The 16,067-nt window shown below is 43.1% G+C and overlaps 2 protein-coding genes across 6 annotated transcripts in view; one reads left to right on the top strand and one right to left on the bottom strand.

The window, feature by feature from the left end:
* The window catches only part of klf8 (Kruppel like factor 8), a 58,623-nt gene extending 48,600 nt beyond the window's left edge, over positions 1–10,023 (bottom strand). The window contains exon 1 of one of the 2 annotated variants that reach the window (XM_069716264.1): positions 9,605–10,023. In XM_069716264.1, coding sequence (XP_069572365.1) covers positions 9,605–9,631 — 27 coding nt within the window. In that variant the 5' untranslated portion in view covers positions 9,632–10,023. The remainder of the gene's footprint in view (positions 1–9,604) is intronic. The other variant, XM_069716256.1, reaches the window with a different exon arrangement.
* Positions 10,024–10,383: 360 nt separating this feature from the next.
* On the top strand, positions 10,384–15,424 carry rbm41 (RNA binding motif protein 41). Of its 4 annotated transcripts, none has more exons than XM_069716242.1 (7): positions 10,384–11,093; positions 12,102–12,218; positions 13,215–13,407; positions 13,520–13,724; positions 14,283–14,761; positions 14,874–15,021; positions 15,150–15,424. In XM_069716242.1, exons 1-7 carry the CDS (start codon positions 11,047–11,049, stop codon positions 15,326–15,328), a joined length of 1,368 nt encoding a protein of 455 aa, XP_069572343.1. In that variant the 5' UTR covers positions 10,384–11,046; the 3' UTR covers positions 15,329–15,424. The 4 variants fall into 4 exon arrangements, with proteins under 4 accessions (XP_069572343.1, XP_069572318.1, XP_069572335.1 ...); XM_069716226.1 differs by having other exon boundaries at positions 11,023–11,093; positions 13,215–13,419; XM_069716217.1 differs by having other exon boundaries at positions 11,013–11,093; positions 13,215–13,419; positions 14,283–15,021.
* Positions 15,425–16,067: the final 643 nt, after the last annotated feature.

The raw sequence follows: 16,067 nt of genomic DNA, 5'->3' as shown, positions 1-16,067 counted from the left end.
TGGGCCATGAATGCATCACCGCTGGCAGCTACCGCGCTGTTAGTCACAGGTAAGTACTGTGACCAAACTGTCTGGTATGAAAGGTCACGCACATGTTGAACATGGGGGTCGTTTATCTTGTCGTGTAGGAAAACGCTGGGTAAAACTGAACTTTCACTCGCTTTCGGTCCGTAAACTAGTTCGTCCATCACCGAACTGTCGTAAACAAGCCATCGGACCATCCGTTTTAACAAGTCATTTAATCACACAGCCGAACAAAGAAGTCAGTAAATGGCAGACTTAATCTAATCTGAAGAAACGAGAGTTAAGAAACCAACCAAGACTTTCCAAAAACCCCAAATGAAGCCTTTAAAGTTTTATTATTGAGTCATAAAAAAAAACACTGACACACGGCCGGCTGAATCACACAGACGAGGACATAAATAAGTCCAGCCCTTCCCTTCACATCTGTGGGATTGTTGTCATGTAAAATCGACATGACACCATCTATTAAAAGACAAACTGGAATCTGTAATATAACAAATTAACAAACCGTTAATCAACCAGTGTGGTTACACTCGTGGCTGACAACATGAGGGAAAAAAAACGAGTAGGGTTGCCTAACCGACCACTTAAAATACGAAAAAGCTTCTTTTTTTTTTTTTTTAAATTGTATGAATGTTAACTATATACTTCCGGTAGTATTTTCACAATAAAAGCACATTAATCAAAGTTAACTAACAGATAGCTTCTAGTGTTTCTTGCTTTTAACCGCAAACAAAAACGTTGAATAACTTTTTCTTTTTTTTTTTTTTAACCATTGATCATTGCACATACTTACACGTCTTTATTGCACACAATCACAGCACTCAATGCTGCATAAATTCGACCCTACAAACTCTCTCTATTTCCTCGTCTGCTGGCTGCCTCCTCAGAAACACTGCAGGAGATGATGTGTCTCAGGTTTGCAGTTTGTTTAGAGAGAACAGAAGGAAAATTGGGACGCTAAAATGTTGCCAGAGACACGAAACATATAAGGATGACAGATTAGCACATTAAGGCAGACTGAGTTAAACTGTCACTTCAATGTATAGTCAACACAGATGGCCACTGGGCCGGCCAAGCTGTTCGAAGGAACTCGGCTTGTTTGGATGTGTGTATATGTGTGTGTATTTTATGTGTGTGTATAAACAAGCTTGCAGGGACTTTTTTTTTTTTTTTTTTTTTTTCTGGCACCACCTTATTTCACTTTTGCTTCCATTTTTCTACCTACCTCCTGCTTTTCTTGTCATGTCGGTAACAGATTGACCAGTTAATAATGGAAAGAAAACGAGAAGACAGAGAAAGAGTCTTGAGTGTGTGTTATTCACATACAGATGCCAATTCAAAGTCTGTGGACATCTTCTACGGAGCCAGCCTGGCCGCTTATTCAGATTTCACCGGTGGTAAACTCCACAGAAAATCTTATTTGGCATGTTATCATGGACAAAATGAAAAAGAAAGCACTGTATTTGGCTTTGGCTGCTCGAATTGCCTTTTCTTTATTTATTTTTTTTAACAAATTAAAAATCTTTGTGCTTGCAGAAATTGCCAATTCAAAAGGTGACTTTGGACTCCAAGAAATCGTGTTAACCTATTACTTTCAAAAGTTTAGAGAACTTTTAAATAAACAATTAATCAATAAATAGGAAAAAATAATAACTGATGGTCATTAGAGGGTGAAAATAATCCCCAGTTGCCGACCTGATGCTCACTTGTGGCTCTTTTCTTGAACACAGTGGGATTTAAAAAAACAAAAACATCTAAAGTCAGGAGTGAGGAAAAAAATGGCTTCTGTACAAAGTGAAAATAGATGGATAACTCAGTCGGTGCTCAGTGGTGGAGCAAAGTAATCCCCCTCCAAAACAGAAAGTGCTTTTATCAGCAGGTTATGCGATTGAGATTGAAATGGCTTTAAAACACTGAATTACATTCTCGTCTTCCAGTGAATCTGTCGGTAGGAGCAACGTTTGGTTGGCAGAAATTCTATTCATTTCAGCTCCAGATGGTGTAAACGTGTAGACTGTAGTAGTGGAAGATACGGAGGAAGAGGAGGAGGAGGATGAGGAGGAGGCCTGTAATAGACGGAGCTGCAGTCTTCCTCTCATCCGTGTGCTGCGTCAGTCTGTGCGTCTTGTAACCGAGTCAAATAAGTCCATCACGACTTGAACCGGGTTGCCGGAACGACAACGCTCCCCATCCGAGCATTTATCTCAATTATATAACTTCAGTCCATCAGTACAGTTAGAAATATGAACTGAAGTTAGCTGTCCTCCAATGAGTTTCCTTCACACACTCGTGACTCGGCTGTTGGTTTTTTTTCCACGCTACACGTGACGGCAAACACGCCTTCAGTCCAAGGTTGAATCTTCTTCAAGATGGTGAAGAAAATGGTTTTCTTTACAGAGAAACCAAATCAAGGTCAGGGGACGCTTGCTTTTGTGATAGTTGCCCTCTGCGAGCTTCAAATGTTTGGATGCTGGCCTTCCTAAGCGGTGTCTTGGGCTTGAATTTTTGGTATCATGACGAGAGAAATCGGCCTGCTTCGCTCTGCTCTGCCTTCGCCATATAAACAGAGCTGTGCCTCTATAAATAGCCCCTAAAGCCCTGGGGCAGGCCAGCCTGAACAAGGCTGCCCAGCAAATACAACAAAAAAAAATACAAAAAATAAAAATAGGAGAGACACCGCGACACCACCAACAACTTCACTTCCCCCCCCTCTGCGCCACTTGACTGAATCCAGGGCAAGAAAAAGCCTCCTTAAGACAGCCACAAGCTCCAGTGAGGCTAATTATCAACAAACTTCTACCTGAATAATGCAGACCCGGCGTGGACCAATCAGCTTCAAGATCACCAGAACAATCCTGTGTTGAAACAGGAAGTTCCTCCATCTCTCCATGGCAACGTTACAACATCTCATTTAAAAACAATGGGCATTCATGTGCTCCTTAAACACTCCTTCCCCTCTCCTGGGAAAGGTCTCAGCGTGACCTTTGAACCTGGGCTGCAGGGATTTGCTCCCATTCAACCGCCAAGAGCATGTGGGAGGTAGGCCAATCGATTATTGAGGATAAAACCTGATGGCTGCAGACAAGTCAAGTTCTTTCACACCAGACTGAGAAAAGTATGAAAAAGAAAAAGGTCCGCCTCAAAATGTCTCCGAGTATTGTCCTCACTGAAACTAGAGCGCCCACATGTAAAAGCATGCAACACGAAAATCAGTACCGAGAGAAAATTATGCACCAGGTTGGATAAACGGTTAAAAAAAAAATCTAACTTTGTGACTCGTTCTCATGCTCGTGTGTTGTAAGAAAAAAAAAATGTCGGTCTAAATGCTGCTATACGGGCAGACGTAAAGGTTGCAAAAGAAAATCATTTCTGCGACACATTTCATGAATCCCTGAGTGATTAAAATGTCCTGGTTCAGATCTGGATGAAGACTAGCCTAAAATGACATTACATTACCATAACCCCACCTCGGATGGCATCAATTTTCATTGGTTGAATATTAATAATACCGGCGTTTCTTTTGTCTTTTTAGTTCGCACACTTTGTCGAACATCGACTTGTATTGTTTCCATCTTATCGACGAAGCCTTTGTTGGTTGAAGTAAACTGTCTATTAATATTTACTGGTGCAGCGTTGAGTGAAATGAAATCGTGAATGAGGTTTAAATAGCCTGAAAGCAGGTATTTTCACGTGTATTACTCGGTGATTTACTTCACTGTATCTTTGTAATGAGTGGCAGAAACCCTGTATGAAAACCTGCAGCTTCTGTTTGGCTCCGTAGTGGAATCCACATTGATGGAAAGCCCGGGTCTGACATTTACCTCCTTTCCTCTGCTCTCCACTCGGCCTCCTCCCCATTAATTCTCCGTAATTCAGCGACTGAATGACCTCACAACAACAACAACAACAACAACAACAACAACAAAAAAAGACGGCACGTGCCTGCAACGACCCTCGCGATGGCCCTAACGCGTCTTCATAACGCGCTCTCATTTATCTCCCCTGTCACACACACACACACACACACACACACACACACACACACACACACACACACACACACACACACACACACACACACACGAGCAGTCAGCTGTTACACAAAGCACATATCCGATATGTGGTTTGTGTAACAGTCTGTGTGTGTGTGTGTGTGTGTGTGTGTGTGTGTGTGTGTGTGTGTGTGTGTGTGTGTGTGTGTGTGTGTGTGTGTGTGTGTGTGTCTTTTGTGTTGTGTGTGTATGCAGAGAAGAGAGTGTCCAACTCTGTCACCCTGGACGCTTTTGTTTTTCTTAATACGGGGTGACGATCGAGGAACTGAAGCTCATTTGTGCTGCGGCGCACACGCTGTAAATTACTCCGAATGAGAGCATCACATAAAATAAGAAAATGGAAAAGTGCAGCGAGCCGGTTCGCTCAGATATACCTCCTCGCCACCTGGAAAACACTTACATGATGCTTATTAGAGCGCCCTTAACTGCAGCCAGCGAAGCCACAAGCCTTCTTCTTTCTAATCTCCAGGTCACAGTTGGCTTTAAATTACAAATGCACCCTTTGGATACTTCATTACACACAACTGATTTATGACATTCAACACATGTCAAGCCCTTCTTTTGTAGTCGGGTGTTTTATTTTTAGCGCGTGTTTTTTTTTTTCCCTCCTTAATCTATTACCTCACCGACTTCAAGTTCAGTTTTTTTCAAGATTGCCTTAAAAGGTGCTGTACACCAAGGTTACATTCACGGCTGCTAAAAAAAAAAAAAAAAAAAAAAAAAAAAAAGAAAAATGCTCTCTGTTAATGGAAACAGTGGTGCATTGAGCATCTTGCTGCAAAGTGCAGGCGCTAGATATACTTCAGAAACATTACCGGTGATGGTCCGATGGTGCAAAAATTACTCTGTGGTGCAATAATGTCTGATTGGATCGCTGCAGTGTTTACACACCTCGCTGCTCAAACCCACTGACACTTTGGATTTTTAACCCGCGATCCCTGAAAAAGTCACCCAAAGTCATGCACCTTTTTGAAAATCAGTGCAAAATAAAAAAATAAAAAAAGTGGAATATAACGTAGATGAGTGTGCGGACTGAGCAACAGCCAGACTGATGTGAATATTTCCAACAGAAGGATGCAGTTACGATAGCAGGAAGGAAAACCCAACCTGTTGTTGCAGGTTGAATTCTTTGATAATTCATTGGAAAAGAAACTGAGTTACAGGAGAAACTCAGGAGCCTGAATTGATCCCGGAAATATTTTCTTGGTGTCCCAAGTGATGCTGGTGAAACCTTTGCATCTTCTGCACATGTCAGACAGTCAAAAGTAAAAAATAAATAAATTTAAAAAAAAAAGAGATTTGATAGTGAAAGAGAAAGTAAAATACCTCGTTTCTGAGTAGCTCGCCGAAGGTTGAATGTATATAACTCTGATAACACAAAGTCATTTTGTAAATCTGTTTTAAATTTATATCCAGTCAAATTCCCAAGACATCCCACCCTCCTGTGTCACAAAGCGATTCAGCTTTCAGCCAATCAGCTGTCAGTATTTCGTGGTAACTTCATCAACTTCATCAAAATGTATCCAGAAAAAAACAACATGCACATGCTGTTTAATTAAAAACTATCGTGATACAAAATGTGCGTGTTAAGTATCAATTGGTTATTGTTCACATAAAAGAAACTTATTCAGCTGGTTTGGGTGGAGCTCAGCTATGTGGATAGAAACAGGAGCGGCTGTCGGACACTTTCATTTTGACAAAGTACCTCTCAAGAAAAACAGGTTGGGGACCCAGGATCTAAAGCAACACAACAAGAAAAGAAAAAAAAAAGGAAAAGAAATGATCTCTGGCAAATAAAACAGAAAATCACAGCTTGATAACAGCTTGATAACAGCTTGATAACAGCGTACCTGCAGCTACAAGTAGAGTGTGAGCAATTTTTGAGAAATGCAAAAGTATGTATGAAAAAGTATAAGACGTCAAACTATATTTAATTTATAGCAACTTCATCGGAGAGAGAAATATGTTGCCTTAATTTGCCAAAACCGTGTTTCCATCGAGTCATACTGGCTTTCTCTGCAATTTTTTTAAAACTCTCCTTGATGTCACAGTCAAGAGAGCGCCAACATTTCAAAAGTGACAGGCACCACTTTGTTGATTAGATTTTTATTTTTTAATTTTTTTTTTTAAATAAGCAAACGCATGTTGTGTTAACGGGAACCGCTTCATTTCTTGCATTTAAAAAGGTTTTTTTTGTTCCGAATTTTGATTTCATTGAGAAAATCAAAAATCAGATGTACTGAATTTAAATGGAGACAAACCGCCACACGTTTTGTCGATAACAAACCAGATCGTGCAGAACAATCAGCACGGACGGCTAATGTACAGAAAGAAGACAAAAAAAAAAAAAAAAAAAGAATCACATCCCGGCACGTCAGTCCGACCAGAGAAGTTGCTAAACAGCTGTTTAAAGAGGGCGACAGGCTGGCAGCAGCTGGCCGGTTTTGGTCCCCTCTAGCCAACCGTGTCACCCTGACAACTCGGTAAGGTGTCTGCGTGCGTGTGCGTGTGCGTGTGTGTGTGTGTGTGCGTGTGCGTGTTCATACAAAGCAGTTTGAGCAAAAAAAAAATAAAAAGCACAATTTAATCTGCATCTTGACAACCTCAAACGTCCAGCCGGGGTCGTGAAGAACCGTCTCCAGCAGCTGACCAAGTTTCAAAGGCAGAATGTATTGAATTGAAAAATATGAAAACATTCTCACTTTATTTCGTCGCCTTAAAACGTTTGCACTGTACTGTATTTGTGTGTGTGTGTGTGTGTGTGTGTGTGTGTGTGTGTGTGTGTGTGTGTGTGTGTGTGTGTGTGTGTGTGTGTGTGTGTGTGTGTGGTGTGGAGATGACACAACATCCCCTATCTCATCAAACTTTGTTCAGCAGAGTCAATCATTGCCTACAGTGTGACACACACACACACACACACACACACACACACACACACACACACACACACACACACACACACACACACACACACACACACACACACAAACACTTTATATACTTCATATTCAAGGGGCCCTTTGCTGCTGATGCCCTGCCTGGCAATGTACGGTTGACCCTGCTCTCACATCTACAGCCCAGCTGATCCAGGACACACACACACACACACACACACACACACACACACACACACACACACACACACACACACACACACACACACACACGGAGCATGCTCAGTTCTGCCCATGTGCTGCAAGAATTGCTCTCAGTCCACTAAACTTCCAAAAACAAACAGGTTTAACTTTGATGGCAGGAAATTGATTTTTTTTTTCTTTCTTTCTTTCCTCCCACACGTCAATCTGGGTCAAAGGTCAAATAAAAACAGAGATTATTAAAGTGAAAGAGCTTTATGAGAGATACATCTTCTGTACATTTTTACACACTTTATCACTGCTGTTGCTGCGTGGTCCGTCGTATATATATATATTCATAAGTTTTATACATCACACGAAGCTCCATGTAAGAACCCCGCACGGCGTAGAGGAACAACGCAGCATTGAAAAAAATAAATAAATAAAAAAAATGCAGCGAGTAGATCGAAGTTCTTTTCTCCCGTCCGGTCGACCTCTTCATGAAAGCAACGTTACGTGCAGATGAAATACGCTCCAAGGTCGAACTTCGACCTCCGAGGACCACCTGCGGAGCTACGATGCTAAAAATCGATTTTGCCAACTTTACCTTTTTATTTTAAACTCGTTTCAGCCTCAGCAGACGCGGAAGAAAATAAACAAAAGCGACATTACAGTTGTGGTGGGTTGTTGTTTTTTTTTGCACGTTGTTTCTGCACCCGCGAAGCTGCAAATCTCTGCAAAATTGACCGAATCGGGAGAAATACGAAGCGTTTTGAGACGCTGCTGTTCATTTGCGCCGCCGCGGCTAAAGTCATGACCCTTTTTAATAAATCCGTCTGAGGCTGATCGTAGTCGTAAATTGATTCATTCTGAATGTTTCTTGAAATAGATTTTGTTTTTGTTTTTTTAAACAATGGAGGAAGTGCTAACTTGAATCTGACAGATTAACACAAAGCTGGTGCACCAAATGCTCAACTAAGACTCCTCAATGAAAAAAAATTGTCACAGGACTGTAGATGCAACTGGACAATAATGTCGCACAACTTCAAGAAAACCGTCATTTAATAAACGTATCGATCGTTTTCTTTGTTGTTTTATTGTAAAATTGAACATTTTTGTTGGTCTGACCAAAAAAAAAAGGCATTTTTCACTGTTTTGTCATTTTAAAATAAACTGAATAAACCAAAAATAAAAATAGTCACTAGATTCGTAGATAATGAAAATAGCAATTAGTCCTTGATTGAAGAAACAGGATGTGATGTCACCAGTGCTCCGCTGCACAAACAAAACAAATTTAACAACAACAACAACAACAACAACAAAGCTGCTGGACGCTGCAAGACCTCTCAATCAATCAAAAATGACCCGACGTCCAAACGCACGTCGCTATTGATCGGCCAACGTAAATCCTCAGGTCAAAGTTCACCTCTTCTTTTTTGTTGTTGTTGTTGTTGTTGTTGTTGTTGTTGCGGATGTTCCTGTTCACCTGCACGCCATCAAAACTCACAGATCCCAAACAGTCTGATCACACGCCAACTTTAATTTACTTTTGAGCACACACACACACACACACACACACACACACACACACACACACACACACACACACACACACACAAGACACACTCAGTGGGAGCAGGACTCATTTAAAAAGACACAAGGCAAGGGCACCACCACCACCACCACCACCCCCCCCCACCCCCCCACGTGCAAGAGTGGAGCTGGAGGCTGTGCACCTGGCTGCTTCCCAGGGTTTGTTGTGTGTGTGTGTGTGTGTGTGTGTGTGTGTGTGTGTGTGTGTGTGTGTGTGTGTGTGTGTGTGTGTGTGTGTGTGTGTGTGTGTGTGTGTGTGTGTCTGAAACGAGGCTGCTGGCCCTTTAAAAGCTAAGATGGTGTCCTGCGAGCTGCAGTTGCTGCCTTCCGTTTTCCTTCCTGCTCTCCGAGAGATCACAGAGCGTTTCAAATTGAACCTGAACTAACCTCGCAAAGGCGAAGGACGGAAAAAAAACACGGAGACCGCGAGCGGCTTCCGTAGCCGCCGTGGACGAGTGACAAGGGGGAGGGAAAGGGGAGGGGAGGGGGGCTCATCTGAGCGATGGTTTATTTGCAACGCAAGTGAGGTCGCTGTTTCAAAACTCCCCACTTGCCACTAATTGCAAAATAAACTGCCTGCAAAGCAGTGGTACACTTGTAACTGCCTGCTGCGACGCACGCACGCACGCACGACGCACTTACACTCACTGACATTCATATTTGGCACATGTTGAGCTGACAATGTCAACTCTTGCTTTGTGTACCAGGCAAAGACAGCCGCACAGGTAGATGTTCCACACACACACACACACACACACACCCTCCTCTTCCTCCTCCTCCTCCTCCTCCTCCTCCTCCTCCTCCCCCCCCCCCCCCCCTCCACTGACCACCAGGGCAAAGCCAATAACGTGCACTTACTTTCTTGTTACGGGTCTCCGTGTGCATCTCGGTTGCCGGAGCGGTGCAGCGGCGGAGGGGTGGAGCAGCAGGAGCAAGGAGGGGGTCGGTCGGGGCTTTGGGTGTAGCTCTATCTGAATAAGAACTGTCAGGGAGAGAGAGAGAGGAGGGCTTTAGAGGGTGGGGGTGGTGGTGGTGGTGGTGGTGGCGGGGGGGGCTAGTTTTCCACCTTTACAGTAGATTTTTTTTTTTTTTTTTTTTTTTTTTTTTTTTGGGTCGGGATATATAATGAACACGGTCCCCTCGCCTCTTCCAGTGTTTCTTTTTCAGTTCATATCCGCAGCGTCGAAGGCGCCCTGTGCTCCCCCCCCAAAAAAAACAGCCTGTCTCTCTCCGCGTCTCTCTCCCTCTCTCTCTCTCTCTCTCTCTCTCTGTGTCGGCGTGTTGTTGCCGTGTAATTTCAAGGGCTGGGCTCTCTCTCTCTCTCTCTCTCTCTCTCTCTCTCTCTCTCTCTGCCTTTTCCTCCTCCGCCTCTCCCTTTGCTTGTGACCCCACCCTGCGTCCCCACCCCTCATCTCTCTCTCTCTCTCTCCGTCAGTCAGCGGAGCTGCGCAGCCCTTCCTGCAGCCCTGCGGAGGAGCAGGAGCAGGAGTCCGCCGCCGACCCCAGGCACCGGCTGCAGGAGCAGAACCTTGAGCACCGATGCAAGAGGAGGGGGATTTTAATTACATGCAACCGGCACCGCTCTCCTCACATCCATACCCCCCCCCCCACCCCCACCCCGCCCACCTCCACCTCCCCTCCCCTCCTTCATCCACTAATGCCATGCTGCAGCAGCAGCTGCTGCTTATTGCTCAGAGATGGTTGAAGAGAAGCGCCCATGTCACCTTACTGACGTCAGCCAGCAGGCTAATTGAGGACACTTCGGCTGGGTGGGGAGGGAGGGGAGGGAGGGTGGGGAGCGCTATATATTCAGGAAGGCTTTGCAGCATCACGTTTGATAAATATGGCACCGTGCACTGCGCGGCTCAGACACGTGAAAGAAAGGGGCAGTCATTTCCAGAGAAAGACGCTGTTATAACCACACCCTTTGTAATAAAGCGGGGTGTGGCACATGCAAGGGATTTATGTTCCTTTATTTTTTTTTTATTTTTTTTTATTCATTGCATATTTCACAACAGAAAAACGCATGCAACATGTCAGGACTGATGGCTTTCCATACCGCAGAGAACCCTCCCCAAAACAAAAAAAACAAAATACAACCGGATTTCCTAATATGGCTTTTTCTTATCAACCTTTGCATTTTTTTTTTTTTTTATTATTTAATAAGATACAATTCGTTTTATTTTCAGCCCAAAATACCACTTATATAAGCTGCGGTGCTGACATTTTGTTTATTTTCCACGAAAGTAAACATAAATAGTTTATTTAAGGTTAAAAGTCGGGAGTGTACTACATTTCCCATGATTCCACACCCGGAACCGGAAATACAAAAGGCAAGCATGCGAAGGTAAACAAAACTTTCACTTCTCAGTCTCAGACTTTCAATCTCCCAGTAATTTCAATACATCGCTGACATTTGAATCAACGTCATTTGGGTTTAGAGCAAACTTAACTCGAGTTTTACGCGAAAATAACCATTTTAAACTCGTTACTTAGCGACTATTCGGTCTGCTGCTGTTGTCATGGAGATAGCTACAGCCGTCGAAGCTAACGTTAGCTCATCTGTTAACAACACGCAGCGTTGTTATTCTTACATTTTATTGTTTTACAATGCGTCGCATTTGTAATTTTATATGTTTATTAGCAGATTCTGTAGACTCGGGGTTAAACGTAAAGTGTCTGACACATCTCCGGCTGCTGTTATCGTCCTTGGAGGTTTTTTACTGGCTATTTATTTATTGTATTTTTTTATTTTTTTAATTAATTAAAAAGTTAAAACAAATAAGGTTTTACTTTTCTCAAAAATCCGGTAAAGGTGGTTTGTAGTAATGATATTTTTTCAGAGAAGTTACATGTATATTACTGCTAAGCTTTAATTGACTTATCGTTTCCTCGTTTTCATTCACAAAACACGTGACTTCATGTCGTAAAATTACTGAATTTATAATAAAATAAAAATTAAATAGTCGAGTGTTTGTAACCTTGAGATATTAAATGTAAAAACAGCAGAGGAAAAACATCTTTTATATTTTCCACCGTTTTCTGACTTTTATTTTAGAGCAACGGCAGATTAATCTGTGACGAAAAGAAACCATTAATCCATCTTCTGTTAACTTCAAGAAAAAAAACAGTTACGTGTTTTATGTGTTATAGTTTTTGCTGATGTAAGATCTCTTTTTTTCTTGAGAGGCCAGTGCTGCTTAACACCTCCCAAATGGATTCAGTCACATTAACAGTTTAGTTCAGTCTGTGATTGTTAGATGTTTATGATCGTAGTTGTGACTTTTTATTTTTTTATTTTATATATCCGACTCTTGTCTCTGTGTTGAACTTTTTTTTTTTTTTTTTTTGTCAGAGTGAGCCGGCAACCCTGCGAGGACGGGCCGCTGCCGGAGGAGCAGGAGACGGAGGGCCAGCGGCAGCTGCACAACCTTTTGGTGCAGCAGCTTCACACCGAAGTCGACATCGACCGGTCAGAAACGGCCTTTGCTTTTAAAGATCTAGATTTTATTTCGATGCTGCGGACCGTAACTCGTACCGCAGCGGGACCTGCGGTGCAGTTTCATATAAAATGGCAATGCATTCTGCAAAAAAAACAATTAAAAATGTTTTTAAAACCCGACTGCAGTCGAGCCAAATGTTCTTCATTTAGGGAAAATTCAAGGTTTCAAAATAAATTCTGAGATTTGATAACATCTCTTATCAGTAGCTATTACAACAGATTACTACCGGCCTTTCGCCAATTGAGAGTGATGTGTGTATTTTTATTTTTTGTCGTGTAATTACAGCCGTCTTAACAAGGGAACTTTTGCATATTATTCCATGCTGAGTGAGATAATACGCCTGCTGAAGTTATTAATCAGATTTGTCTTGATCGGTTTGACTTCTAAACATGTCGTTTGAGATCGGCTCTCTGCTCTGCCGCTTCCAGAAAGATTGATCCAAAACGTTGGTTTCTTGCTGTCACCCAGTTAAAATACATCAACATTAAACTGTCAGAATAAAACACCTGTGTGTGGGTTCCTGTGTAGCTCACCAGGAGGAAGAAGGCAGTGTGTGCAGGTTTTATTCCCACCGGAGCGTTATGTGCTGTATCAAAAAAAAATGTTGTACTCTTTTTATTCTGAGGTGCTTTGGATAAATGCATCAATCAAATGTTGTTGTATGTTACCTTCAAATGTCCCCCAGAGCAGCTTGGAGATTTTTTTATTTTTATTTATTTTTTTATTTCTTTTATACACATCCCTCAAGGCTACAGATTCTACAGAATCACAACACAGTCAGTTCTTATTGTAAAAACATCTGAAGGCAGCGTTTAGTCCGTGTGGCTCTAAAAATCGAAGGTCTTTTGATACGGCTGCAGCTGTTTTTTTGTTTTGTTTTTTTTTGCAAAACTGTGAATCTTAAAAAAAAAAAAAAAAAACATCTAAAGTTGAAGCGATCTTTGAAATCGATTCTGTCCTCACAGATGTGTAGCCAAGAAGCAGTGCTTCGCCCCGTCGTCGCTCTACCGGCCGTTCGGGGATCAGGCGGCCGGAGTGAGGAGCCTCTCCCAGTTCCAGGCCCTGCAGGACGGGGAGAAGGAGCTGGCCGGCCTGCGGGAGCTGGGCCTCACCGACGCCGAGATCCAGCTGTGGCGGAGCAGAGATGCGGCGGAGAAGGTGAAACCTCCCGTGAGCTCTATTTGTAGTCTTTTGGGGGGGGGGACACTAATACACGTCCTCTGCAGTCAAATGGCCTCATCCAACAAACTAATATCCACCTCACACGCAGTCCCACGGCGTCTGTGCCGCACCGGGTGCGAAGCAGCAGCGCCTGCAGGTGATCCGGGACAAGATCGAAGCGAGGGCGGAGCTTCTGGCCCGGCCGCAGCGCTTCGCCGCCAGCCGGCCGCTCTCGCGCCGCGAGATGGAGATCGAGCGGGCGCTTTTTCAGGGGAACGACCGCCTGGGCTTCCTCACCGCGCTCTACCATCGAGGTCAGGAAGTGCTCGTTAAAGATTTATTTATTTTTTTAGCCCAATTTATTTAATTAGAGAGATGAAATTAAGAAAAGAGAAAGTCAACGGTAACATTAGACTACAGATTTTTTTTTTTTTTTTTTTATAATCTTCACAGTAGAGTTTTTAGAAAGGTGAAATTATGTTATCTACTTTCCAGACCTTAAATTACAGCCTTCAGTTTTAGAAGTTGTTTGTTGTGCTTCGTTTGTGTAACTGCCAAAGAAAACAGTCGTTGTCGGGCCTCTCTTCCGAGAGCCAACAGCCACTCACATTTTTTTTTTTTTTTTTTTTACTTTTATGACGATGGTATTTATTTGATTTTACAAAAAAATAAGACTTAAAATGTTTCAGATGCAAGTTAATGAAAGAAGAAAGCAGTCCTGTGATTTTGGGATGATCACAGAGGAGAGAAGATTAAAAATGAGAATAGTAGTATAGAAAGAAACAAGTCAGTATAGCACAAGAGGATCAATATAACTGATGTCATGTTAAACCCACGAGAAAAGATGTCACTTAACCTTGTTTCTACGACAGACGAAGATAACCAGGAGAGCCAGCAGGGGGCGACGTCCTCCGACCCGATGGACTCTCTCTACAGAGACGTTCTCCACAAGGGGAGACGAGCGTCGCTCCGGGAAGAACCAGCCGGAGCGACGCGCCCGTCTACGCACAGAACTGAATCCGACCAATCGCAAAACTCCCAGACAGACGACAACCAATCAGAAGACGCTTCCGCTCATCAGTCGGAACCGCAGGGTCCGGCCCGGTCCAGTCCCGACACCTCCGAGCTGCAGCAGCACGCTCGGGACCGGCCGGGGGAACCGCGGATAAACATCAGCCGGCCAATCGGGAGTCTGCGCGGAGCAGCGAAGGCGGGGTCAGGCGGGCCGCTGACCGTCAGAGGAGACGTCGAGACGGTTACCGACGACGACATCCTGAAGAACCGCGAATCTGACGACGGGATCCGGAGCGTCCCGAGGTTCCGAAACTACCAGCCGGGAAAACCCTCCGAGGTTTCGGCCGCTAAATCTTCTCACGACAGCGTTCGTTGTTCCGACTACCCCGACGGTTCGCTTCCTTTTCAGACTTTTTCAGTAGTTGTTGTTTTTTTTTTTCTCGCCGTAGGTTCTGTGCGTGAAGAACTTGAGCACGCAGGCGTCAGTGGCCCAGCTGGTGGCGCTGTTCTCCAGATTCGAGCAGAAGAACGGGCCGCCGGTCGTTTACCGGCTGCTGACCGGGAGGATGAAGGGTCAGGCCTTCATCACTCTGCCAGGTGAGAACAACTTTCTGACATACACCCCAAAGAAATTCTGTTTGCACAAACAAATAAACAAATCGGTGTCCTTTCCTTTGTGCATCACACATGAGATGCTACTCGGCGTATTTGTTTTCCTTCGGCAGACGCGGAAACGGCCCAGAATGCCTTGCAACTGGTCCATGGATACCGGTTGCTAGGGAAACCTTTGGTGGTTGAGTTTGGCCGTGAACGACGGGAAGAGGATGAACAGAAGCAGAAGGAAGGTCAGGAGGACGAGAAATATAAACCCAAAAAAAGTTTATTTGTGACAAAAACAAGCTGAGATGGATGCGATTGGACATTATTATTTGTTTTTATCTGGATACAAAATGACCGTTATTGACAGTATTAGTTTAATAAATGTCTGTTTTGCTCCAAACCACATGTCTGTTGAGGTTTTGTTTTTATTTTTAAATGTTTTACTGTCTTCTTGATTAAATTAAAGCAAGAAAAACCACAGTGGATAAAACACAGAAACTCCATCACGTGACACCAAACATACCATAATACAAAATCACTTCTTGGAAAATGCTACTTGCTTATGAAACAAGTTTTGTTTTGCACAGAGACAATTCGCTACATCTTCTTTTATAGAATTGCACGTTAATGTATATGTATATATACAAATATATGTATAAAATGCTGCAGTGGCTCCTCAGTTTAAATCCAGCGTCATTCTTCTTTTGGACACTAGATGGAGCCATTCAGTCAGGAAGGTTAGTCTGGTATTGAAAAAAAGACTTGACCAAAGTGAGGCATACATAAAGTTTAATTAAGTTTGTTTTACTTTTTAAGACCAAAATCAGTCTTGTATTTAAGGAACGCAGAGAATTCAAACTCTATGTTTTGTTTTTGTTTTTTGGTGGTTTCTTAATTTCCTGCGTTAAAAAAAAAAAAAAATTCAATCTCATGATATTGAAAACAAATCTAGACAACAGGAACAAAATGGACGCATGGAGCAGCTCCTCCTCCTCCTAGTTTGTTGCACTCGGTTGACCTTCTTGTGTCGGGTAAACCGTTTA

Source organism: Brachyistius frenatus, unplaced genomic scaffold (assembly GCF_029030835.1).
Source record: "Brachyistius frenatus isolate BFR_SWC_R1_liver_20210118 unplaced genomic scaffold, ASM2903083v1 Contig_5, whole genome shotgun sequence".
Classification (NCBI taxonomy): domain Eukaryota; kingdom Metazoa; phylum Chordata; class Actinopteri; family Embiotocidae; genus Brachyistius; species Brachyistius frenatus.
This window is presented reverse-complemented; position numbering and strand designations above follow the sequence as displayed.

What these genes read in the sequence shown, in the direction of transcription:
- rbm41 (XM_069716217.1), top strand. Translation starts at nt 11,047, where the DNA reads ATGATTCCACACCCGGAACCGGAAATACAAAAGGCAAGCATGCGAAG. An exon ending in CACCGCGCTCTACCATCGAG is followed by an intron (nt 13,725 to 14,282) that starts GTCAGGAAGTGC and finishes TTTCTACGACAG; the next exon opens with ACGAAGATAACCAGGAGAGC. An exon ending in GGCCTTCATCACTCTGCCAG is followed by an intron (nt 15,022 to 15,149) that starts GTGAGAACAACT and finishes TTCCTTCGGCAG; the next exon opens with ACGCGGAAACGGCCCAGAAT.